This window comes from Ovis canadensis, chromosome 10 (assembly GCF_042477335.2).
Source record: "Ovis canadensis isolate MfBH-ARS-UI-01 breed Bighorn chromosome 10, ARS-UI_OviCan_v2, whole genome shotgun sequence".
Lineage (NCBI taxonomy): Eukaryota > Metazoa > Chordata > Mammalia > Artiodactyla > Bovidae > Ovis > Ovis canadensis.
Genome location: NC_091254.1, coordinates 27,801,442 through 27,827,908, shown reverse-complemented (window position 1 = coordinate 27,827,908; position 26,467 = coordinate 27,801,442). Strand labels below are relative to the sequence as shown.

The 26,467-nt window shown below is 44.5% G+C and overlaps 1 protein-coding gene across 5 annotated transcripts in view; it reads left to right on the top strand.

The window, feature by feature from the left end:
• The window catches only part of ENOX1 (ecto-NOX disulfide-thiol exchanger 1), a 336,022-nt gene that overhangs the window by 278,652 nt on the left and 30,903 nt on the right, over positions 1-26,467 (top strand). For all 5 annotated transcript variants that reach the window (XM_069601258.1, XM_069601259.1, XM_069601255.1 and 2 more), the window contains one exon: positions 20,650-20,752. In XM_069601258.1, the coding sequence (XP_069457359.1) occupies positions 20,650-20,752 (103 nt within the window). The remainder of the gene's footprint in view (positions 1-20,649; positions 20,753-26,467) is intronic.

Here is a 26,467-nt window from a genome sequence, read left to right as displayed (position 1 = left end):
CAGATGTTCAAGCTGGATTTAGAAAAGGTAGAGGAATCAGATATCAAATTGTCAATATTCATTAGATCATCGAAAAAGCAAGAGAGTTCCAGAAAAACATCGACTTCTGCTTTTTGACTGTGTGGATCACAACAAACTGTGGAAAATTCGGAAAGAGATGGGAATACCAGACCACTTTATCTGTCTCCTGAGAAATCTATATGCAGGTCAAGAAGCAACGGTTAGAACTGGACATGGAACAACAGACTGGTTCCAAATCGGGAAAGGAGAATGTCAAGGCTGTATATTGTCACCCTGCTTATTTATCTTATATGCAGAGTACATCATGAGAAATGCTGGGCTGGATGAAGTACAAGCTGGAATCAAGATTGCCAGGAGAAATATCAATAACCTCAGATATGCAGATGACACCACCCTATGGCAGAAAGTGAAGAACTAAAGAGCCTCTTGATGAAAGTGAAAGAGGAGAGTGAAAAAGTTGGCTTAAAATTCAGCATTCAGAAAACTAAGATCATGGTATCTGGTCCCATTGCCATATGGCAAATAGATGAGGAAACAGTGGCTGACTTTATTTTGGGGGGCTCCAAAATCACAGCAGATGGTGACTGCAGCCATGAAATTAAAAGACACTTTCTCCTTGGAAGAAAAGTTATCACCAACCTAGATAGCATATTGAAGAGCAGAGACATTACTTTGCCAACAAAGGTCCATCTAGTCAAGGCTATGGTTTTCCCAGTAGTCATGTATGGATGTGAGAGTTGGACTATAAAGAAAGCTGAGCACCAAACAATTGATGCTTTTGAACTGTGGTGTTAGGGAAGACTCTTGAGACTCCCTTCAACTGCAAGGAGATCCAACCAGTCCATCCTACAGGAAATCATTGGAATATTCATTGGAAGGAATGATGTTGAACCTGAAACACCAATGCTTTGGCTGCTCGATGCAAAGAGCTGACTCATTGGAAAAGACCCTGATGCTGGGAAAGATTGAAGGCAGGAGGAGAAGGGGACGACAGAGGCTGAGATGGTTGGATGGCATCACCGACTCAATGGACATGAGTTTGAGTAAACTCCAGGAACTGGTGGTGGACAGGGAGGCCTGGCCTGCTGCAGTCCATGGGGTCGCAAAGAGTCGGACACGACTGAACTGAACTGAACTGATAGAGGAAGATCCACTGATTCTTTATTTTTTTAAACTTTCTATTTTGTATTGGAGTATAGCTGATTAACAATGTTGGAATAGCTTCAAGTGGACAGCAAAGGGACTCAGCCATATATATACATGTATCCTATCTCCCCAAACTCCTCTCTGATTCTTTAAAAAGATTAAAGCTCATCGCCTACATGGTAAGTGATGAAGTAAACAACAGATAATAATATCTGCATGTTACTACATCAAGGGATTTCCACGGTGGCTCAGCAGTAACGAATCTGCCTGCAACAGGAGATGAAGGAGATATGAGTTAGATCCCTGGATGGGGAAGAACCTCTGGAGGAGGGCATGGCAACCCACTCACTATTCTTGCCTGGAGAACCTCATCAACAGAGGAGCCTGGTGGGCTACAGTGCATGGGGTCGCACAGAAGTGGGACTTCACTGATGCAGCTGGGAAGACACAAGAGTTACCACAGAGAGTGGGTACTGAGTGCTTAACTGGAAAGGGAAAGAGCTCCCAAGAGTGTCTGCATTCTGGGACTTCCCTGGTGATCCAGTGGTTAAGACTCTGCACTTCCAATGCCGGGGGCGTAGGTTCGATCCCTGGTCAGTCAGGGAACTAAGATCCCACCTACTGTGCAGTGTGTCCCCCAAGAAAGGCATGAAAAGCAAGAGTCTGCATTCTGAAGATACAGGCACATAGGATAGCCTTCATATATGATTAAGAAGAACAAGGCGGAGACATGTTATCAGAGGAATTTGTGCTGTGAACTAGAGGGCCATCTTCCTGGTGGCCTGGGGGTGCAGAGTCTGTTCTCTGTGTAGACCTCAGACCCAGACCACCCCTGTACAAACGAGGCTAGTCCACTGTCTCAGGAGGATACACGCAGTTGAGAAGAAGGTTCAAGTAAAAGGACAAAAAGAGTTCCAGGCCCAAATAGAAAATTCACTTTTCTTTTCTAAGATGGCCCAGCAGATACATGGAAACTCCAAACCATCAGCAAGAGATGCAGACAGAAATACGCAGACCGGAGTTGAGTTCAGGCAGGATCATTTTGAAGTGTAATAAACCCAGAGAGCGCAGTCCCTTTCTCCCAGGAGGTCCTGCTTAGCCCTGCGGGTGTGCTGCTCAGAACAGAACAGAAAGAAGGCTGAGGAGCATTTATGAAAAAAGCCAGGGGCCCAGAAGGTAGACGGCAGCAGTTTGTTCTGGGGCCTCTGGAAGATGGTAGGGGAACATGGGGCACCTTCTTCTCTGAGGCTACTCCCCGTTCCTGCTGGCACGTCACTGGGATCAGTGACTCTAAAAACGCCGGGGTTCACCAGGGGGTGAGCATCCTCTCTTATTAGTTCTTTGTGTTTCTTAGGAGCCGTAGGGCTTCCTAGACTTTTTTTTTCTTTTTTAATCTTTGGCCTTACTGGCTCTTCATTGCTGTGTGCAGACTTTCTCTAGTTGCGACGAGCAGGGGCTTATCTCTGGTTGCGGTATGGGGGCTTCTCTTGATGCAGAACGCTCGGCCTGTGGGCTTCTGTATTTGCGGCCTGTGGGCTCAGTAGTTGCAGCCCCCGGACTCTGGAGCACAAGCTCAGTAGTCGTGGCCCACGGGCTTAGTTACCCCACCACAGGCAGGATCCTCCCAGACCAGGGATCAAACATGGGTCCTCACCTGCATGGCGAGGCGGATCCATAACCCCTGGACCACTGGAGAAGCCCCGTCGTCGTTTTTAGAATATTAAATGCCCTGCAGTGATTTCTGCAATCCTCATTTCTTCCTACCACGGGGATCAGGAGAAAGGGAAGTAAGAAATGCTTCTTCCCAGGCTGGGGCCAGTGTCGCCCAGTTCACCACCCGTGACACTGGTCTGCTCAAGGATTTCCTGCTTGGCACTTCCTGGGGTCTCAAGAGGTTTCTAGAACTCTGTGCAGGGCGGTCAGCCTCTATCTCTCCACACACACTGCTCATCTCCAGACCTCATCCATCACAGTGCCACATAACTCACTAGACTGCGGCATTTCTTCGAGGAAATGTGTAGGAAAGTGACAAAGAAGAAAAGTAGGTGGAAAGAAGAAAAAAAGGGGAGGCGGGGCAGAACAGATCGCTGCAGGAAGAGGTTTTCCAAGTTTCCATCACTTTTTGCGGCCGCCAGTGCTTGTAAAGCCACAGGCAGAAGAGCAAGGGCTGTCAACCAGCATACCCATCCCTGCCAACTCGAGCTGGCCAAACTGCCTTCACCAAAGGTGTACATCGTCATACAAATATGCCCACATCATGAAAGCTTTACCCCAAAATAAGTCTATCCTGGAATTCCAGGCCAAAAAACAAAACAAAAAAAAAACCCAGATGCTAATCTGCAGCTGTAATCCTGGCAGACTTCCTGGAAGGGTCTGTAAAGGTCAGGTTTGGAAATTTCAGACAACCTGCCAGCAAGTGAAGTGCGTTCCAGTCCTTCAGCCTCACAAGCCCTTCTTGCTCTGGTAGAGGCTCCTCTTCCCCCCTGCCCCTGCACCTCACCCTGTTGAAGGCCTGACAGGTGAGAATCCAGCCCCCAGCCATGAGTTCACAGCCTAATGCAGCACCCCCTCCCTCCTTCCTGGCCTGCCCACCCCACCTAGAGGGACACCTGGCCGCCCTGCACTCCCAGGCACCAGACATCCTGTCTGTAACTACCTGGAACGGGCCACCACAACCACACCTTCAGGATGGCTGCGCACCTCCTGCTCATGGCTTTAAACCTGACTTAAGGTCTCACAAAATTTCAGAACTTCTGCCCGCCAACCCCTGTGTCCCCCTCCTGCATGTCTTCCCGATTCAGGCAGAGCAGACTCTTGATCTGGGAAGGAAAGCTTCCATCCACTCCTGCTGATGGGAGAGGCCTTCACATTTTACATTCTCTCTAGAAAGACTCACAGCTTCAGAACACTTAATAGGTTTTGTCTGTCATTGTTGTTTTAAGATTTCTGTTCCTTTTGTTTTCCCCCAAGAAAATCCTTTAAGCCGCAGGCTTTCCAGCCCTGAAACGCCCTTGTAGGAGAGATTTGTGGCCGTGATGCTTAGCATCGCCGTCATTTTTGTTAGGTCAGCTTCCCTGTGAGATCTCGGGGTGCCTTTCTTTGTCTGGACAGTTTCCAAACTGTTCCGTGTATGCTCATAAGCTGCTTATGTTCATGAGGCTTTCAGAATCTGCACAATTTCTTTCCATGCCGGCTTTGAGAAGGGGGACTTAAAGCTAGGTCTGCAAGCGTGACCTGTGTAAAGCCCCGTACCTGTGTGGGTGTAATTCCCTGCTCCTGTCACCACATGTATACACACACAGACACACGTACGCACAAGTATGGCGTGTCACACTGCTGCAAGCTTGGGTGTGGTTCCCGGACATTTTACACACCAATTCTCAGGTTGGTCCCCTTGGTCAGAACAGAAATGGCTATTGGCCTGCTACTGGGAGTAACTGTTGACCTGGTCTCCTAAATAAATAACTTTAGTCAACAGGTCAAAGTTCAGTTCAGTTCAGTCGCTCAGTCGTGTCCAACTCTTTGCGAACCCATGAACTGCAGCACGCCAGGCCTCCCTGTCCGTCACCAACTACCGGAGTTCACCCAAACCCATATCCATTGAGTCGGTGATGCCATCCAACCATCTCATCTTCTGTCGTCCCCTTCTCCTCCTGCCCTCAATCTTTCCCAGCACCATTCACTAAAACTCTAAATAGGTAGACTTTTTAAATTGATGATTCAGTTTTCCTCCATCTTTCATGTCATGCTTTGGGTCTGCAATACAAATTCTACCGTGTTTAAGCCCAGCTGAGTTCCCACTTCTTGGGATCAGCCCAAGTTAATGACCATCTTCTTCTTATTCCCACAGAATTTATCATTGTCTCAAACATTCTGAACAACCCAGATATGATAGGCTCCTCAACTCAGGCTTAAGTGCCTTCAGGGCCCATAATATGTAGGTATGCATTCCAGAACCTAACGTAGTGATGAGCCTATGTACGTAGGCACATCCGTAATATAATACATTTATAATACTTACTAGTTGATGGACATAATTCAGGCAGCTCTGAGAATCTCTTTGGCCTGATTAGGTGATTCCTTCTGTATATTATCTGCAGCTGATCTCAGAGACTAAGCACATTTCGTTGCAGTTTAGTGTAAGATGCGTACACAAGTCTTGCCAGAGGTGAAAGTTCGAACTGAAGTAGCAGGGATTGCTCATCCAGCTTTCTTATTTTACAGATTTGATTTGGTGTAAGTTTTCTTGCCTGATGGTTAGCACCTCCGTGAATTTTATACTCTTTAGGGCAGTGCTACTCAAACTTCAGTTAGGCAACAGAATCAAAAGGAGAGCAGAATTCTTAAAGCACAGGTTGTTGGGCCCCCCTTAAAGATTGGGGAGGTTTGGGCTGGGGTCTGAGAACTTGCACTTGATTAAGCTCCCAGTGCCATCAATCTACAGGCCACACTTGAGTAACTGCTGCCTACTGTCCAGTCCAGATTAAGCTGCTATGGGCTTCCACAGCCCCTAAAGCCAGCGCTTGTCATAGTTACATCACGTGTTTTAATATATTTTATGTGCCTGTCCATCCTCTAGACTCTTAAGTTCTTTCAGAGCAGGAAACACTCTTAGCCATCTTTGAATCTTATCTAGCATAAAACCAGCCATATAGTACATACTCAGTACATATTTGATGGATAAGAGAGTGGTAGAGGTTCAGTGAATTGGATTATGCTGAACTGAGGTGTCCAGAGACTTAAGTCTAAAGGTTGAACTTTGCTATGATTCAATGCCAGAAGGAAAATATACAGCTAGGAATCACCAGATGCTGGTTTATAAGAAGCCACAGCCATTTGGAGACTACTCACAACCAGCCGCTCCATGAACACCCAAGTCCACGTGATGGGCAGGGTAGTGTCCTAGACACAGTGCTGTGCGTTGGGAGCGCACGTAACTACAGCTCAGTCACCATTCTCAGGGAGCCCATGGCCCATTGTGGAGACAGCAGATGCTGAAAAGGGAAATCCCCAAACACGGGTTTCAGTCCTCTCAGCAAGGAAGGGACTTGGGCTGGGATTATAGACTTGAGCAAAGTCCAGAAGTTGTGATTCTCTGAGAAGTAACTTGCACAAAGGGAGGTGTAGCCTACTAGCTTGACAGGCTGACTCCCTGGAGCCCGGTCTTACAGCCACCACTTTATGGGTATGTGAGCTTAGGAAACTAATTGACTTATTTGTGCCTTGATTTTATCATCTGCAAAGTGGGGAGGCTAGCAGCACTAGGTCCTGGTAGCTACCAAGCACTCAGCAAGGGCTAACTGTTTAGTATTATCATCAGGGCCATTATTTTTTTAATTCAGAGGACTCCAAATTCTACATCCATCGTGCACCATGCATCAGCAATCCAGACCACTTCATTTTTGGAGTATTTCTCAGAGCTGGCTTATGCCGGAAGGCCGTGAGGAAAGAGAATTGGATTTTGGTGTATGGGAGAGGGGAGATGCTTTAATGTTTACTGAGATCTCAGTATGGCTGGCAAGCCCTTGGAATTTGATCTTACTTTAATAATAATTAAATGTCTCTCTTTCCCATTTATCAGATTGCATCCCATCTATTCTCATGACCTAATTTACCTCTATAAAGGTCAAAAAAACTCTGAATTTTAATATTACCATTAGTAACATAAACTCAGCAGGTGAAAATTATGATAGTGGGTGCTTTGTAGCGGAGAAAAATAAGAAATGTCATACTGAGAAATGGACTGGGAAAATAACATGCCAAGAGCGCCATAATACAATTAATCTTTACCGGCAATAGAGTCAGTATCATACAAGATGAATCAAACTGACTAATTCTGGATGCACATACATACATTTAGAAGTATTTCACTTTAGTTTCTTCTATTTGCTGCTCCATTTTTATTGGTTAAGGAGATTTTTCATGTCAGTACTTTTTCAGGCTATGAAGGGTATGGACTTGGGTAGATACAGTAGTCGGGGTTACATTTTTTATGTACTGAAGAGAAATACACAACTGTTTCTGAGATCAAGGATATTTTTTTTTTTCATTCGGCAACATCAGTAGTGGCATATAGTAACGTAACATACTGCAGCCTGCGTTTTACTGAGTGGAGTTAAAGGAAGACAAAAGAGTTATTTTTCTTACATTTACATCAGTTTTATTTAATGTGGCTGCCACAAAACTATGCCAAAAGAAAGGCATCTAATCACCAGCTTGAGACCACAGTTTAAGCTTGGTGTGAACTGTGATAGCCATACTTAAGCTGTGATCCAGGCAGCAGTATGCTCTTAGTATTTAATGGAAAATGTCACAAAGTTGAAATTGCTCTTCCCTATCAGAGTTTTCTTATTAAAAGTATTTGTGGGATAATCCCATACCTATGGCTGATTCATGTTGATGTTTGACAGAAAACAGTGAAATTCTGGAAAGCAATTATCCTTCAATTAAAAAATGGATTAAAAAAAGAATTGAACTATATATATATATACACACACACATAAAAATGTATATATGCATTTGTGTGTGTATGTAATTATATAATAGTAAATATATGTGTGTATGTATGGGGGAGGAGGGTTATATGTAAAATATGAAAGGTAAGATAACTGAATATTAATAATGCTTATAACTGGGTAGTAGAATTCCAGTTACTTTTTAAAATCTATATTCTGTCAATCTCCTATATTAAAATATATGTTTATAAATAAATATATATTTGTAATGAGAAAGCCAAGAAATGTTTTAAAAGTTAAAGTGAACTCAAGAACTGTCTTAAATTTTAAAAAGAAAAAGAAAGAAAAGAGTTATAAGCTTATAATGTGACCTCCCCAGAAATGTTAATACTTTAAAACATGGTGAAAGCACTAATGACAGACACGAACTCAAAATTAACTTTGTGCTGACTGAATCTAAACTAGTAAAGAAATTATTTTCCTTTAAAGTGATGCCACAACAAATACATTTAGGGACCAAAGGATGTAAAACACCCAAAGCAACTGCATTATTTTCTCTTTTCGTTAAACGTAGTCCTCCTAGACTTCCAGTCTAGGACAGGAGTTTGAGCAAACTCTGGGAGATAGTGAAGGACAGAGAAGCCTGGTGAGCTGCAGTTCACGGGGTCACAAAGAGTCAGACACAGCTTAGCAACTGAACAACAGACTTCTGGAAAATCACTCCTGGCCGGGCGTGCTGACCTGATCCTATGACTGCCAGTCAGTTTCATCTACAAAATTTATGCCTCTCTATGTAATAACAGACTCACTTGATTTAATTCAACAAAGATTACCAAGTCTACTTACTATTTATTCTTTAAAAAATATATAGTGGTTGCAGATTTAGCTCTGTGCAGAAGACTGTGTAGCCCCTGAGGACACTGTCCCCATGTAGAGAAACGCCTGCAGGTGACACGGTCACGTGAAGTCCTGGCAGAGACACCGGAGGATGGCAGGGGTACAGCAGCAGCAGCTGTCAGCTGCGGGAGGCGGCGACGGAGGGTTGTTAGAGAGCCGCTCCCAGCCCAGCTGCTGTCCTGAGGTCAGGACCCGTACTTTCAGCTCCCTGTCCAAGATTCGGACAGAGTTAGATAGTATAGAGTTAACTTCAAGTATTTATTATGAGTGCTTTCATTTTGTGGTTAAGTGTTAACTTTTCAGCTACCTCCAATATTTCTCAACTGCTGGGGCCAGTCCTTCTCATTCTTTGTGACCCCTGATTCTGGTATCATTATTCTGCTAGTTGTCCCCACTTTCTGCTTCACACACACACACAATCTGTTCAGTCTTTCTTTTTCTTTTCTTTTTTTCTTTTTTTTTTTTTTTCGTATTTTCTTAGCCGCAAAGCATGGCATGTGGGATGTTAGTTCCCCGATCAAGGATCGAACCCATATTCCTTACGCTGGAAGCGCAAAGTCTTAACCACTGGACCCCAGGGAAGTCCCCATTCTTCCTGTAGAATGGCTTCTGTATCCCCAGTTTTCTGTCTTCTCCCATCACCTCAACTTACCTGGAGTGTGGCTGAGCTCCCCCGTGTTCCCCCTGCCCGAGCCTCTTCCCTCTCTCAGCCAGTCCCACCCACAGCCCTCCCTTGGTCTTTGGAGCATGCCCTGACCCCAGCTTTCCCCCACACACATCTTCAAAACCAGGAGGGCATGCATGCAGCATCTGCTTCCTCCTCACTGGCCCCAGCATCCTGCCTTTGAAACCCTTCCCTTGTTGCATGGACCATGGTTACAACAAGTCACACTTGTCCAAAGGACAGGGAGTCACCACCTAATAGCAGCAGAGAGCCAGGCCCATCCCCACTAACCCTGCTCCCAAGCCAGGCCCCTGCTGGCTCGGGCAGGGGGAACCCGGGACCACGGCTCTCCACCCTGCACCCCTCTGCATTCGCAGCTGCCCCCGAGCCACCACTCATCAGCCAGCCTGGAGCCCCTGCTGACTCCCCGGTGGGCTAGGACTGATGACAGAGGGGATGAGGGCCCAGGACTCAACAGGCATTCTGCAACTGACCAGGGCCAGAGAGGCAACCCAGCACAGTGGTTAAGACTCTAGAGGGAGGCAGTGCAGGTTCGCGTGCACAGCCTGCTCCGTACTGGTTGTGTGATCTTACGCAAGTCCTCAGCCGCTCCAGTCCTCGCTTGCCTCATCCGTAAAATGACAGAGCAGCGTGCTGACCTCCTACAGCTCCGTCTTGCTAAGGAGGATTGCATGCGTTCGTATCTGTGACGTTCTTTGTTAAATTACTTATTTCTGTATTTGGCTGTGCTGGGTCTTCGTCGTGGCACACGGGATCCTCTGTCTTCACTGTGGATTGTGGGATCATTTTAGTCATGGCATGTGGGATCTAGTTCCCCGACCAGGGATTGAATCTGAGAGCGCAGAGTCTTAGCCACTGGGCCACCAGGGGAGTCCCTGTAAGGTTCTTATAATATTGCATTGTCTGTGTTTATTAAATAAATATCACCAAGGATGATCTAGAAAGCCAGCCACCAGGAGAAATGCTTTATCTCAGGTAACTAAACTACCTTGAGTTTTCTCTTTCTTAGTCAGTCAGTTCAGTTCAGTCACAGTCATGTCCGACTCTTTGCAACCCCATGGACTGCAGCACGCCAGGTCTCCCTGTCCATCACCAACTCCTAGAGTCAACCCAAACTCATTGAGTTGGTGATGCCATCCAGCCATCTCATCCTCTGTCGTCCCCTTCTCCTCCTGCCTTCAATCTTTCCCAGCCTCAGGGTCTTTTCAGAATGAGTCAGTTCTTCACATCAGGTGGCCAAAATATTGGAGTTTCAGCTGATTTCTTAATTGGTTCTCACTTGTTTTAATCTTTGCGATTGGAAATCTTAGAAAATCTTTTAGGTGTCTTAGGACATGATGCATGCCTTCTGGGTCTAAGTCCAGCCATCGAAACCCAATGAGGTGGAACATCCTGGCACAGAAAATGAGCTAGTGCTGTGCTGAATTCCTGCCTCTGGGCTGAGGGCAGGAGCCACACGTCTGCTCTCAGACGGTCTCTCTGAGGCTCCCCTCTGCAGACCCTGGACATCAAAGGCTGCTGAGCGAAGGTGAGTGGGGGGCCCTGACCCTCAAGACGGGTGGTACTGAGCTTCAGCAACTGTTAAGATTAGTGGGGCCGTGGAACTTCTAAGCCAGAAAATCCCCGCCATCGTGTTCACTCCTGGGGATTGATCCATTCTTACATTCCCTTGAACCTTAAGGAATTTTGAAGCTTACTCAGCTACTCATTCTCGACAATCCTTTCCCCATCCGTTTGCTTTTTAAATGTCTTTTTTTTCTTCCCTTTTCTTTTTCTTTTCTCTCTAATTTTTCTTGGCACTGAAATCCAGGGTAAGTGTATATCATCAGTACCAAGCTGGCTGTCTTACACTTGGATGGAAGCGCCAAGTCAGGGAAAAGAGCACAGAGCAGAGATGAAGTCTGGGGGCAAGAAGAGACTGTAGGGCTCGTTTGCTACCAAGCCCACTTTATACAAAGAGAAATAATGAAATGAGGGCCCACAGCAAGTGCGTGGCGCTTAGGACCAGTCTTCTGTGCCTAAATCCACCGTTTTCCCACCATTCTGTGTGTGTGTGCGCTCAGTCATGGCCAACTCTTTGCAACCCCATGGACTGTAGCCTGCTAGGCTCCTCTGCCCGTGGGATTTTCCAGGCAAGAATACTGGAGTGGGTTGCCATTTCATCCTCCAGGGAATCTTCCCAACCCAGGGATGGAACCTCTGTGTCCTGTATGCCCTGCATTGGTGGGTGGATTCTTTTACCACTGCACCACCTGGGAATATCCTTTCACTTATTCCAGGCCATTGTTTACGGGTCATCCTTCATTTATCAGCCTTCATTTATTATCCTTCATGTATCAGGGGTACCTGCTGTATAACCATCTTAGTCACTGGCTCATGAAGAAAGGCAGGAGAAGAATCCATTCTTCCTTCATGACTGTGGTTCTGATCTTGTGCGAACTAGCTGAAGGTTACTAGAGACTGGCATGGCGCTTGATGGATTGCTTTGGTATTTTGAAAAAGTGTTAAGTAAAGGCTGCTGAAGTAGCTGATCGGCATCTTGACTGTCGTCTGCAGGGCCCCTGGCTTCATGGAGTGTGATGTCTAAGATTAAGGCCTAGGCACAAACATGGAACAAAGGAGGCAGAGAAGGAACCAGAGTCTTACGGCGTGGTGTTGGCAGTGGGGAGGCGACACGGTGAATCTTACCCAAGCGAATCTTGACGACTCTCTCACTCACCTTGCACTAGTAGCCCTTGGAGGGCCACAGGGTGGAGGTCTCCTTATTTCAGATGTGGGGGCGGGGGCAGGGGGGGGGGAGTCATTTGGTGTGTTGTTCAGTAATCAGCTACCAAGTGTGCTTACATACCGCTCTTTAGAACGGCATCTATATGTCCTTGGCGTCTTTATTTCTTTATAAATCATAGGATAGCAGGATAGTAAGAGTGCCACGGAGCATTAAGAAAACAGACTATGCACAGTTCGAACCCTGCTGCAGTTTGTCACTTTTGCACACGTGCTTTTGTGTAACTGTAGCCAGGGTCTCACACAGAACTCTCCCATAGGTGGAGTACCCCAGGTATGTATTATGCACCTGTTCTGTACCCAGTCGGTCTTGAGAATAATAAAAGGAAATAATGATCTTAATAACAGTGATGGCACAGTATTCCTAGAAGGTTATAGTCTTCAAAAGCACCATTGCACGGATGATGTTTGGTCTTCACAGCACCCCGGAGGGATAGGCATACGCTGTTCTCCATGGTTTATGTAAAAGACAGTTCAGAGACACCCTGCCTGAAGTTATCCAGTACGTAAATAATGGGGACAGAATCGGAACACAGGTCCCACTTGGCCAGGCTGCCTCGCTTGCTGGGATATGTGAGTGCCCTGCAGGAGTTGGCAGTTTTGCAGAAGCAAACACAGGAGATCCTCGGTTTATGCCAAATGTACAAGTGGGCAACTGCTACAGTAAAGTGGCATAGGAAATGTGTTGAGATAAGGGAGACTTACAAATAGCCTGGAATCAATGCTGCTAAGAGATACGGGATTTGTGCTATGTATAAAAATACATGTAGGAGGTGGTGAAAAAAAGAGGAGAGGGTTTTCTAAGAATGTATCTGGACCTACCATCTAGAGAAGAGAGGCTGAAAGGGGAGGACTGAATCCGAAAGGCCGGGCTCAATCTGGCATTTTTCCACTGGTTATCAGAGAGCATCCGAAGTGTTTTGTTTTGTTTTAATTTTTGTTTTTATGTGGCTGCACTGGATCTCAGTTGCAGCATGTGGGATCTAGTTCCCCGACCAGGGATCAAACCCAGCATTTGGAGCACAGAGTCTTAGCCACTGAGCCGCCAGGGAAGTCCCCAGGCATCTGAGTTTTAAAGTGGAGACTGACAAGATGAAAGTGGAGTTTTAGAAAACCAGTCTGGTAATACCATATAAGGTCGACTTGAAGAGGGAGAAGCCAGACGCAGAGACAAAGCAGGAGGTCCCTGCTGTGGTCCAAGGAGGAAATGAAGCGGACTGGGAGTGGCCATGGAGAGATGCAGGAGAGAGATTTCACAGATCCTTGATGGGATCCTGATCTAGAAAGGTCTTTGGGGGCAGGAGAGGATGAACCAAAGGCCTGCAAGTGGAAGGATGGTGGTGCTACTAATGAAAGAGAAAAGTTAGAAGAAAATGCAGCCCTGACAGGGGAGGTGAACTGGACATTTTAGAATGTAGACCCTATAGAATTTTAGAAGAAGCACGACATCAGGAGGAACCTGGATGCACACATTTTTAAAAAGAAGGACATTCCACTCATCCCAAAGGATGCAGTCTTTTTAATTAATCTTTTAATTAGAGGATAATTGCTCTACATTGTTGTATTGGTTTTTGCTGTACAGAAACGAGAATTAGCTATCCGTATACAACTAGACTAGATACATATATCGCCCCCCTCGGGAGCCTCCCACCCCTCTCCCATCCCATCCCTCGAGGTCGTCACAGAGCGCCGGGCTGGGCTCCCTGTGTTATGGAGCAACGTCCCGCTAGTTACCTGCTTGACACGTGGTTGTGTATATTACACGTCAGCGCTACTTTCTCAGTTAATCCTGCCCTCTTCCTCTGCTGTGTCCACAAGTCCTCCTCTGTGTCTGCCTCCCCGTTTCTTTTCTGTAAATAGGTTCATCAGCACTGTTTTTCTAGATTCCATATACATGATACTGTACAGTGTTTGTTCTTCTCTTTCCAACTGACTTCACTCTGTCCTAACAGGTTCTAGGTTCATCCACCTCACTGCAGCTGACTCAAATTCTTGGCTCTTTATGTCTGAGTAATAGACAGTAATTGTGTATACGTACCACTGCTTCCTTATCCATTCATCTGTCAGTGGACACCTAGGTTGCGTCCACGTCCTGGCTATTGTAAATAGCACAGCAGTGAACACTGGGGTACATGTATCTTTTAGAATTGGGATTTCGTCAGGGTGTATGCCCAATAGTGGAATTGCTGGGTCATAGGGTAGTTTTATTCCTAGTTTGTTAAGGAATCTCCATACTGCTCTTCATAGTGGCTGTACCAATTTACACTCCCAGCAACAGCGCAATAGGGTTCCCTTTTCTCCACATCCTCTCTTGCATTTACTGTTTGTAGTTTTTTTGTTTTTTTTTTGATGATGGCCATTCTGACTGGTGTGAGTTGAGAACACTGACTTTTATTCCAGACTAAATAATTAGAGAAGAACATAATAACGTAACTGAACATACCTTGCTCTAATACATTGAATTATTTTATATTTTGTAGTTACTATTATCTATTGAATTTACTTTGCTTTCACTTATTTAAAGAAATGTTAACTATGTCTTATAAATTTTGAACTTTGTTTTCCTCCTAATGAACATATTTTGTCATATACTGTTACCTTCTTACCCTCTAAAGTCACAATCTGCACATATTTTAAACTTTTTTGAACCCTTTTTGCACTGTTTGTTAAAAGGCAAATACTTATTAAGGTATTACAACTCCTATCCTGACCCCCACCCCCAACACACACTCCTCCACAGAGTTTTAACAGATGGTTAAGTGCAGAGAGTACACTTTGGGGTAAGAATTTCACCTTAAAGAATGCCTCTTTTTTTTCTATTCTGAAATCATGTTATTTTGCATAGAATGTGCATTTACATTAATTTTTTAGACAATAATGGACTTTATAAAGAATAATCAAAAACGTTTTAATAAAAATGAGGACATCCCTTTAAATGAAGCTTTAAATAGAAGTCCTATATTATAAAACAGAAGAAAGAAGTAATAGACTGGGAATTCTAGAGATCTGCTCCTAGTTAATTTAGAGCTGATGGGGTTCCATGACACATACACTCAGAGATGGTGAACCCTATCCAGCACCCTCATTTTTAGACTATTGATCCGAGGCTTGAAGGTGTTGCTTTCCTTACCCAAGGTCAACTCATTGTTCGTAGAGGAGCCAAGGCTAAATCTTAAGCATGTAGTGTGCCTTCTGCCACCTCACGACCAGCTCTCATTTTTGTGAATTTATTTATTTTTATTTATCTATTTGGTTGCACTGGGGCTTTGTTGCTGCCTCAGGCTTTCTCTAGTTGCCACAGGTGGGGGCTGCTCTTCCTTGCAGGGCAGGGGCTTCTCACTGCGGTGGCCCCTCTTGTGGAGCACGAGCTCTAGGTGCACGCGCTTTTGCTGCACACAGGCTCAGCGGCGGCAGCGTGCGGCCCGTGGGGCAGGCGGGCTCAGCGGCGGCAGCGTGCGGCCCGTAGGGCAGGCGGGCTCTGCAGCGTGCAGCTCATAGGGCAGGTGGGCTCAGCGGCGGCAGCGTGCAGCTCTTAGGGGACACAGGCTCAGTAGTTGTGGCACACAGGCTTAGTTGCTCCATGGCATGTGAAATCTTCCTGGACCCAGGATTGAATCCATGTCCCCGGCATTGGCAGGTGGATTCCTATCCACTGTGTCACCAGGGAAGCCCCCCACCTTTCATTTTGAATTTGAAGTGGGAAGTGATCAAGCAAGCAAGCCCAGGGGTCAATTGATGATAAGGAACAGAAGGTAAAGCGTGAACTGTGATGATAGATGAACCCAGGAGAATGGAAGAACTCTGATCAAAGGAAATAGAGGAGAAAAAGTGGTGACTGTGCTTTGGCAAAAGTACCCCAGTTAAGAGTATGAGAAAGTTACCATTTTATCCGTGTCTACTCTGGGCCAGCAGTGTGTTAGTTGCTCAGTCGTGTCCGACTCTTTGTGACCCCATGGACCGTAGCCCACCAGGCTTCTCTGTGCGTGGAATTCTTCAGGCACAGAGAATACTGGACTGGGTTGCCATTCGCTTCTCCAGGGGATGTTCCCGACCCAGGGATTGAACCCAGGTCTCCCGCATTGAGGACAGATTTTTTACCATCTGAGGCACCGGGGAACCCCCTGGGCCAACAGAGGGAATAAAAAAACCAATGAAGACGGAATTAAAAATTAGGAGGAAAAAGACCAGGACTTCTTATGGAACAGAAGCAAGTGAGGCAGAGGGTTTAAGAAGGGATGAGTGAGTGATGTCAAATGCCACATGGTACAAAGACTGAGAAAAACATAAGCAGTGCAAAGGATGGTTTCAGGGGGTGAATAATGAGAAAGCTGCGATTCCAGGCGGTGAGGCAAGTAGCCACAGTGGGTAGACACCATGTATTCGAGAAACCTTGTGGTGGAAAGAAATTAGCATGAAAGTTAAGGAGGTCACAGGAATAATGAAATGAAAGGAGTAACAAGAGGATTTCATAAGGCTAAAGAAGTCATGCACTTGGTTCTTCGGGGCTTGGTAGGTGGAGAGCAAAAACAAAACAACGAAGCACGCACCTAGCTCAGCACATTATTGAAAAAGAGCTTCTCTAAATGGATAAACGACTTTGACCATCTCTTAAAGTAATTGACAAGGACTCTTAAAGGAGAAATGTCTGCCTTTGAGTAGCTAACCTTTCAGAAGTCTGAAAAAACCCTCCGTGATATCTGAGGTTTCCAGTTATTGAAAACCTCTTCTTCCAGCCCTTTCATGATTCCCTGTAAGTGTCAGAGAAATTAGAGTTAAAAGGTAGACGGCGAAAAGATTTATTAGATAATCTTGCTCATTCTCCTGCCAAGTGCAGGGTTGTTACTTATTGTGCATTTTCTAGTCTGGAGTGCTTTTTGACTGTGTCAAGTGAATGGTGTTCTTGCCACTGCCCTTGGAATACTATTTCATAATCCTATTGATCTCCCTGTGAAGAAACTCTTGATCCCCATCCTAATGTTTCCTTCCTAGTGTATACTTGTACACTATTAGCAATTTGTCCTTGATAACCTCTCTTACTCCCTAACCCAGTCTGCACTTACTGTATCCAGTTTTCAATCTCTTAAGCACCTGGAACACCTTCACTAGTAGACATGTAATTCTTAAGGGCATATTACATCTATCAGGGTAAATAATTTGTATGGGATAAAAGATACAAATTCTGTTTTCCACTTCATGGCAAATAGGGAAACAATGGAAACAGAGAGTATTTTCTTGGGCTCCAGAATCACTGCAGACAGTGACTGCAGCCATGGAATTGAAAGATGCCTACTCCTTGGAAGAAAAGCTATGATAACAAACCTAGTGTAGTGTATAGTATAGTGAAGTCACTCAGTCGTGTCCGACTCTTTGCGACCCCGTGGACTGTAGCCTACCAGGCTTCTTCATCCATGGGATTCTCCAGGCAAGAATACTGGAGTGGGTTACCATTTCCTTCTCCAGGGGATCTTCCCAACCCAGGGATCGAACCCGGGTCTCCCGCATTGGAGGCAGACGCTTTAACCTCTGAGCCACCAGGGAAGACCCTAGACAGGATATTAAAAAGCAGAGACGTTACTTTGCCAACAAAGGTCCATATAGTCAAAGCTATGGTTTTTCCAGTAGTCGTGTATGAATGTGAGAGTTGGACCATAAAGAAGGCTGAGTGTTGAAGAATTTATGATTTTGAACTGTGGTGCTGGAGAAGACCCTTGAGAGTCCCTTGGACTGCAAGGAGATCAAACCAGTCCATCCTAAAGGAAATCAATCCTGAATATGCATTGGAGAGACTGATGCTGAGGCTGAAGCTCCAGTACTTTGGCCACCTGATCTAGGAGCTGACTCATTGGAAAAGACCCTGATGCTGGAGAAGATTGAAGGCAGGAGGAGAAGGGGACGACAGAGGATGAGATGGTTGGATGGCAGCACCGACTCAATGGGCGTGAGTTTGAGCAAGCTTCAGGAGATGGTAAAGGACAGGGAGGCCTGGTGTGCTGCAGTCCACAGGGTCACAAAGAGTCAGACACGACTGAGCGACTGAACAACAATTTTATGTTTCTGATGGTGAAAGTTCCTTCTATATTCCAGAGAGTTTGGGTGGAAATGAACAAGAACAGTTAATTTTTTTTAAGAAATGGGCCTAAGTCTTTCTAACCTATGATCCAGTGTTGCAGTAAAAGATGTTCCCCAATTGCTAAATAGGTAAGTGTAACATCCTAAGTAGAGAAGGTCAGACTAGAATTTAGACTTACAGCGTGGATTTTATACTAAGAGCAGAGCATAGGCTGCGATTTTCAGTCTGAAGAAATACTTCCACAGAAAGGTGCTCCCAGGACTTTCAGTTTTGCAGCCTCATATATCCTACCCTAAGTGAAGTGAAGTCGCTCAGTCGTGTCCAACTCTTTGTGACCCCATGGACTGTAGCCTACCGGGCTCCTCCATCCATGGGATTTTCCAGGCAAGAGTACTGGAGTGGGTTGCCATTTCCTTCTCCAGGGGATCTTCCCAACCCCGGGATCGAACCCGGGTCTCCCGCACTGTAGGCAGATGCTTTACCGTCTAAGCCACATGTGCTGGATTTTTAGAAAAGCAATCATGAAAGCAACAGTCACTGGTGAGGCACTTCTGATTCCTTGTTGACTGAGCTGCGTTTATTGGAGGCTGCTCAAAATCCCTTTCTTTTGACTCCAGCTTTGGACATGAGGACGGGTGCCTTACAGCACTCTTGACTGGCCTTAGTCTGGCCCGCCCCTCCTCTTCTTGCTGGTTTCTGACCTGCTGCCTGCCCTCTGTGGTCCATATTCCCCCAGCAACCTGGATCCTCAGCTGTGCGATGCCCCAGGACACCACTCAGTTTTGGCAGTTACTGTGGGTCTGTTGTCTACTAAACTGCTCGGTAATCTCATTTGGCCCCCGTCATCATCCTGGCTATTAACAGATCACCCCTTCTCAGAGATACTGTTTCCACTCAGCCCTGAAGTTCATTATTTATATTTCTCTTAAATAACACTGTCATCATCTTGATTAATGTTGATCCATCCTCTTTCTTGATACATCTCTGCTAGCCCTTAAAACTCTTACTTCTTCACAGAAGGAATTGCCTGTGCCTCTTCTTTATCAAATGTTCTCATCTACATAAACCTTTGGGTTTATTGTTCTGGATTGTGTTTCTGCTGGGACTGGTTTCCAAGATCCCTTCTGTGCAAGTATAAGAGCATCTTTCATTCTCATGACCTTTTGTGTCTAACGGGCTCCAAACATGCCCCGGATCATTCTTAATTTGAATGCCTTCAGGTTGGGGTGTGCTCTTTACAGACTCAACATGCTCCTAACAATTTCCTATATTCTTTTATCTGGCCAGCTTTGTTAATGTATAAAGGTTAGCTAAGTATCTGTGCTGTAACCAGCTCCAATCCTGGGGACTCTGGCAAACCATCTAAGTTGTCCTCTGTCCCTGCCTCCGTATCCTCTGTCCTTCTGACAGAATCCATCCTCTAATGGAAACAGTGTCCTTAATTCTTTTTTTTTTTAAGGTGACAGTTTTTTGTTTTGTTTTTTGCCATGCTGTGTCTTCATTGCTGAACAGGCTTCTCTCCAGTTGTGGAGAGGGAGGGCTACTTTCTAGTTGCTGTGAGCGGGCTTCTCATTGCAGTGACCTCTCTTGTTATGGACTGCAGGCTCTTGTTATGGACTTATGGTCGCAGCTCTTGGGTTCTAGATCCCAGGCTCAATAGTTGTGGCACACAAGCTTAATTGCTCCACAGCATGTGGGATCCTCCCTGACCAGGGATCGAACCCGTGTCTCCTGCATTGGCAGGTGGAATTTTTTTTTAACCACTGAGCCACCAGGGAAGCCCCTATCCTTAATTCTTTATCAGTGGGCTAGACCTTCTTTGAGACATATCTGTCAGTGAGAAATTGCCCTCCAACAAGACTCAACTACCCTAATGATTCCGCCATCCCATATATACAGGTCTCCGATCATTAAACTTGATTTTCTATTAAATTATTCCCATTATGAGTCCTAATATCAAGTCTGGGGCAATATGAGTTAAATCTTTTTCTCTTTTTCAATTAAAAAAACCATAGAAAAAATAGTCCAGCCTCCCATACCAACTTGTTGTACAATTCATTTTTAGTTTTCAGAGAAAAGAATTTCCCAACCTTTGCTTCATCTGCCTTTTGCAGTTGTGTATAAAGATATACTTACTCAACTTAAACAATCCTACCAGTTCTATCTGACCTTCCCAGCAGGCCCTGTGTCCCCATTCACTGACACAGGTTACTCACATAATACTGTAAATTCGTCTGTATATGCTTTTCAGGAAAATTTTCATACTTCAAAACTTCTTAAAGTTAGCTATGATCTTTTTTTGTTTTTTTTTGCTAACAAAGTTTTATCAAAACGTGGACAAAAGTAACACAATTTGCACAAAATGTGCCACTTTTGCAGTTATTTAGTACTTAGTTAACTAGAAGCAGTAGCTGGGAACCCAAGTTTTAGAATTACTTTTCTACTCTTGGGTAAATAGGTCAGCCAGTTATAAAAGTTGATCTTCGGTTATAAATAGCAGCAGTGACCTCTCTTATAGACTTTAAAAGACCTCGTTGCTTTTTGTCAGAATGCACAAAACACCTACATGTTTCTCTTTTTTGACTTTATAGGAAATCAACGTATTGACAGTCGCGTTGGTCAACCAAGACCGAGAGAACAACACTGAGAAAAGAAGCCAAGGCTTAAAATCAGAGAAGGAAGCTCTGCTGATTGGTAAGGAAATTCTGTTTTCCTCATCTGTTCTCTCATTAGTAATAATTCACTTAAACAGTATTTTTAAGTTATTCACCTCCAACGTGTTGATGATTTAAAAGCTTTGTCTTCTGGTCAAGGATAGGAGTAACTTCATCAAGATTATATTACACACAGTACAAATCAGGGGCAGACCAGCCAGCTGGGACTTTGCTCTTGGGCTTCCCTGGTGGCTCAGCTGGTAAAGAATCTGTCTGCAGCACGGGAGACCTGGGTTCAATCCCTGGGTTGGGAAGATCCCCTGGAGAAAGGAAAGGCTACCCACTCCAGTATTCTGGACTGGAGAATTCCATGGAATATATAGTCCATGAGGTCACAAAGAGTCAGACACAACTGAGCAACTTTCACCTTCCAACCGTGTATATTAATTAGTTGGTTACCCAACAGAAAACTGAATACAAGAAAAACAGATTAACTTGCAGGCCACATGTTACAAATCTGGATTCCAAGATGCAGCCACAAATGGAGGCCAGGTTGGATTCAGTCCAAAGGGGATCTTCTACCGAAACCAGATCCCCAGACTCGGGAGCAGCCATGCCCTGAGGTCAGCTCCAAGGCCAGACCTGCAACACTGATGATACAGGGGCATCTAGACCACAGAGCTGGGCTAGTCTAGGACAGCTGACCAGGATTCCCTGCCCAAGTTTGGATTCATCTATCCAAGGTAAGTGAAATGAGATGCTTACTAAAGAAGAAAAAGAAGAAGGGAGAAAGTTGGTTTTTGCCTAAAACATATTCAGTTGGCCCACAAAATATATCAAGGTTGGCTTTTTCTTTGCCAGATACCAGAGAAAGCTCTAAATGTTTTTTTAAAAATTATTTTTATTGAAATACAGCTGAATTACAATGTTGTGTTAATTACCGGTCTACAGCTAAGTAGCCCAGTTATACATACACACACACACACACACACACACACACACACACGTACACACATTCTTTTTTGTTTAATTTTTTAAATTATTTAAGTATGATAATGCATTTACAGGAGACTTGGAAAATACAGAACAAAGTTACGTATAGTTCCACGATATATTGCAATTATTTTTAAGTAAATAAATGAAGATTTTTAGTTGGAGTTTTGATATCTAACCTCAAAAATTAATAGAGTGGATAGACAGAGAAGTAGAAGGATACATACGTACCCATTCTTTTTCGTACTCTTCCGCTGTGGTTTAGTACAGGACATTGAGGATAGCTCCCTGTGCTCGACAGTAGGACCTTGTTGCCTGTCCATTCTGTATCTACCAGGTTGCATCTGCTAAACCCAAACCCCCGATCCATCAGCATATACAAAGGGAGCACTCAGTCTCACAAGGAAGTGTTCCTGATGGTGATGTGTTGGTAGCACGCCTGGGACCCCACCTTGGAAGCCCGTATATTTCAAGCTGTTCCCAAAGTCGTCAAATCCAGAGGAGGCGAAGCCAGCAGCCTCACTCCCTGATGCACAGCACTGACTCAGCCACACCTTGGCACTGACCCCAGCCACTCTCGGCACTGACCCCGAGGTCAGGTCCCAAGGTTAGCCGGGCTCCTGCACGGCATGGTTAAGAGTGAGGAATGAGGCTGTGGTCCACATGAGACACACTGTTCTTCCGTAGTTCGTTATCTGGCAGTAGTAGCACACGGCTGCATTTTCTAAATACTGCAGGCACTCACCTCAGAACAACAGGTACCTAGGTCCTGGAGAATCTGGCACGGGAGGAATTAAACTCAAAAGACAGTCCAGACTTCATCCATCACATATAGATTTTTCAACTACAGGGTTATTGAATATGACATCAACTTAGAGATACTCCAAGGAAAACCAATTATTTTTTTTCTGTGATGATATACAGCCGTGCATGAGTTTCATAAGACATGCTGATGTGTTGCTGGTTCCAGGAGCCCAAAATGAACCCATATGTGGTTGGCAACTGGATTTTTCTTTTACTGGAAAATATGTCAGACTCTTGACAACAGTTTCTCTTTTGCTCAGTGTGACAAAATTGTGATTTTTCCCACATTGCTTTTAGGGTATGACTGGAGTACGTAATTAATGATCAATAGTAAACGCTCCCTCTTTAAGTGAATAATATAGACCACTTGGCAGTTAAAAAAAAAAAGGGAATAGTGTCCATTTTCTTTACTTCTTTCCTGTCAGTATAGATTGGTGCTGCTTTTATGTTCTACTTGGAGAACACAGTTCATTTACAATATCAGCTACGTAATTACTATATAGCTAGCTAGCTAGATTATAAATATATATACATACACTGAAGTCGCTCAGTCATGCCCAACTCTTTGGGATCCCATGGACTGTAGCCTGCTAGGCTCTTCTATCCATGGAATTCTCCAGGCCAGAATACTGGAGTGGGTTGCCATTTCCTCCTCCAGAGGATCTTTCTGACCCAGGGATTGAACCCAGGTCTCCTGCATTGCAGGCAGATTCTTTACCATTTGAGCCACCAGGGAAGCCCCTATGTATACACACACAGTATTTATTTTATGTATAAATTTATTTTGCAGCGTTTATATTACACATACACGCACAGATCTTCCTCAGTTTATGACGGGGTCACATGCCAATAAACTCATCTTAAGTTGAAAATATCTAAGTCAAAAATGGATTTAATACACCTAACTTCCCTAGTGGCTCGAACAGTCAAGAGTCTGCCTGCAGGAGACCCAGGTTCCATCCCTGGTCTGGAAGATCCCCTGGAGAAGGGAATGGCTACCCACTGCAGTATTCTTGCCCGGAGAATTCCACGGACAGAGGAGGCGGGCAGTCAGTGGAGTCTCAAAGAGTCGGATACAAACTGAGTGACTAGCACTTTCACTTTTCTTTCACTTACCAAACGTCATAGCTTAGCCCAGCCTACCTCCGAATGCTTACATGAGCTAACAGGCAACCATCCAACACAAGGTCTCCTTATAATAAAGTGCTGAATATCTCGTGTAGTTTACTGACTACAGGACTGAAACTTTACGACAGAACTGGCTGTAGGGTCCAGAGTAGTTCTCAGCGTGTTGGTTGTTTCCCTCATGGTCTCGTGGCTGACGGAGCCGTGGCTCAATACGGCTGTCCAGCATCACAGAGGGTGTCGTGGCACTAGGCCAGGAAAAGCCACAATTCAAACTGTGGTTCTTACTAAATGCACACTGCTCTCACACTATCATAAAGTCAAGAAATCATTAAGTGGAACCATTATAAGTCGGGGACTGTCTATATAGACACACACACCACGCACCATTTTTTTCAGTCAGCCACCTCTGAAGTTTAGAAATGCTTTACACAATGTAGGTGAATGGTAGGAAACAGGAGGGCTACATTTAAAACATTAAATAAAGATTAGAGACTGAGGTCTCTAATCTTAGGAAAAAAAAAAAACTTTAAAATGGGTAAATTCAAGTCTGTTTAGAAGAATAAATTTTGTAAATCAGTATCTTCAATAAAAATTAGGTACAACCAACTCCAAATTTTCCAGAACTTTTCCTTCACTTTGATCTTTCAAACTGGTCTCTCATATTAGCATTTGCAGTTCAGGGCTGGGCAAAAAAAAAAAAAAAGGGATGTGAAACTCATTTTGAATCAGTATATGAGACTGTTTAACTAGAAGTAAGATGGGAGATTTACAGTTTGATTAAATTTAGGAGTTTAATTTTCCCTTCATTTCTCCACTATTTCTCCACCTCAGTATTTTATTTAACTTTATTTAATGGAAGTTTGATTACAGATGTGACTTCCTGCCCAAACCCTACCCAAAATACCTACGTACTTACACCATTTTGTAGTCAGAGAGAGAGTAATCATCCAAAAGAATGGCCAAAAGTAGAGAGAAGTTCCTTTTTTCTTTTTTTGGTTTCTTTTTTTTTTTTAATTGGCCACACCACATGGCACGTGGGATCTCAGTTCCCCAGCCAGGGATTGAATTTCCACCCCCTGTGTTGGAAGCGCAGAATCGTAACCACTGGACCACCAAGCAAGTTCCAGAGAAAGAGTTTCTACGATTGGTGAAACGGATCTTGCAGTTTGCCCCCTGAGTTAAATGTGCTACTCTGCTAGTCGAGTTTGGCCCTTCATATTTTGTGGACACGCAAATGCTGGGGCCGTAAAGAGCTCTCCTGCAGCTTCTGGAGTCTGGAGAAGGACGGTGACAGGGACAGAAGGACAGGCTGGGGGTTCAGAACTGCTTTGGAGCCAGCTGGACGGAGAGGGGAGATTCTAGTTCTTTTCTGAAGGACACCTGTAGGCAGAACGATTTGGGGAGTCCCCTGGACTTGTGATACATCTGGAGGGGTCGGCAGTACACTGGAATTTCCTTGGAATAACTAACCCATATCCAGGATACAGTAGGCCTGCTGTAAGTCACTCTAAAAGGCTAGGAGCACAGCAGAAAATCTCCCTTGTATTAGAAATGCTTATTAACAAAACCTTCACATATCTAGGTGCCCATAGTATATGCTGCATGCAAATATATTCAGTTAAAACCCTCTTGGGGAGACACAGATTTTATATAAAAATGCCAAGTGGAACAAGTCTTGATTGCCTGGAAGAGAGGAGTGAGAGATAAGCTACTCAAATGAATTTTATCTACAGAAAACTTAAAACTGAGGCTGGCACTTCAATGCGCAGTCCTAGTTTGTGACTTTAATTTGTGACATAAATTTATCTGGGCCAAAGTGTGTATTCTTTCTAGACATTCTCATGACCACTTTATAAAAGTGGTGTCTTTAAGGCATATAGATTATGTGTACATTAAAGAAGATCAGTGGGATTTCATCTGTAACACTCCTTGGATCTTTGCAGAGTTCCATCCTGAGTCCCTTGGGAGTTCCACCATTCTGCCAAACTTTCTGCTTCACAATTCATGGGTGTTGAGTGCTATGTTCTAACTCAACCAAAGAAGCTAGGCCCTTGGAAAGCACTTTAGTATCTTGATTGCTGGGATCAATCAATTCTTGTGACGACAGGTTGGCATATAATTGAACCTAACAGAATTAAATTTTTATGGAAGTTTGGGAGGGTAGCATTTTTTATCTATATAGTAACCACACATTAGATCAGCTTGACATTGCCCAGTGTCTATGCCAGAACTCCTGGTTCATTTCACATGTGCCCTACATGTTGGATTTGGCATGCATTGAATTCATGTGGGAGGGAATGAGTCAATACCTTTGGTTTAGAGCCAAAGCTTTGGAGCTATGTTCAGTTGGAAACCCCTGGCTATTGTTACAAAGAATGGATCAACATTTTTTATTGATAAGCAGATAGCTCTGAGGAGATGTTGACAGTCTAACTCTGCATCATTCCATCTTCTCGTGCTTTTTAATTAATTCTAACATAATAGATTTCCATTCCCAGCAGCCTTGATCAGCACCCCATCAGTGCTAGTCATCATTGTAAATCCCATCCAAATACAGCCCAAACCTTCTCAACAACTCTGTTTATGAAGTTGTTATTCAAAATTTACCCGTACCCCTGAGAACCATCCTCACATTCTTAATGATCAAGCAGGCTTCTTTACATAACACTGTGGCCTGTGGCCCCTCTGTAGGTCACGACACACATTTTATGTGTAACCAAGATGATTGTTCACATCAAGCCCCACCCCCTCCTCCCGTGACCACCATATCCATCGCTCTCACTGTGTAACCCACCTGCTCACAGCCAGCCTGCATCTGAATTGGAATGTT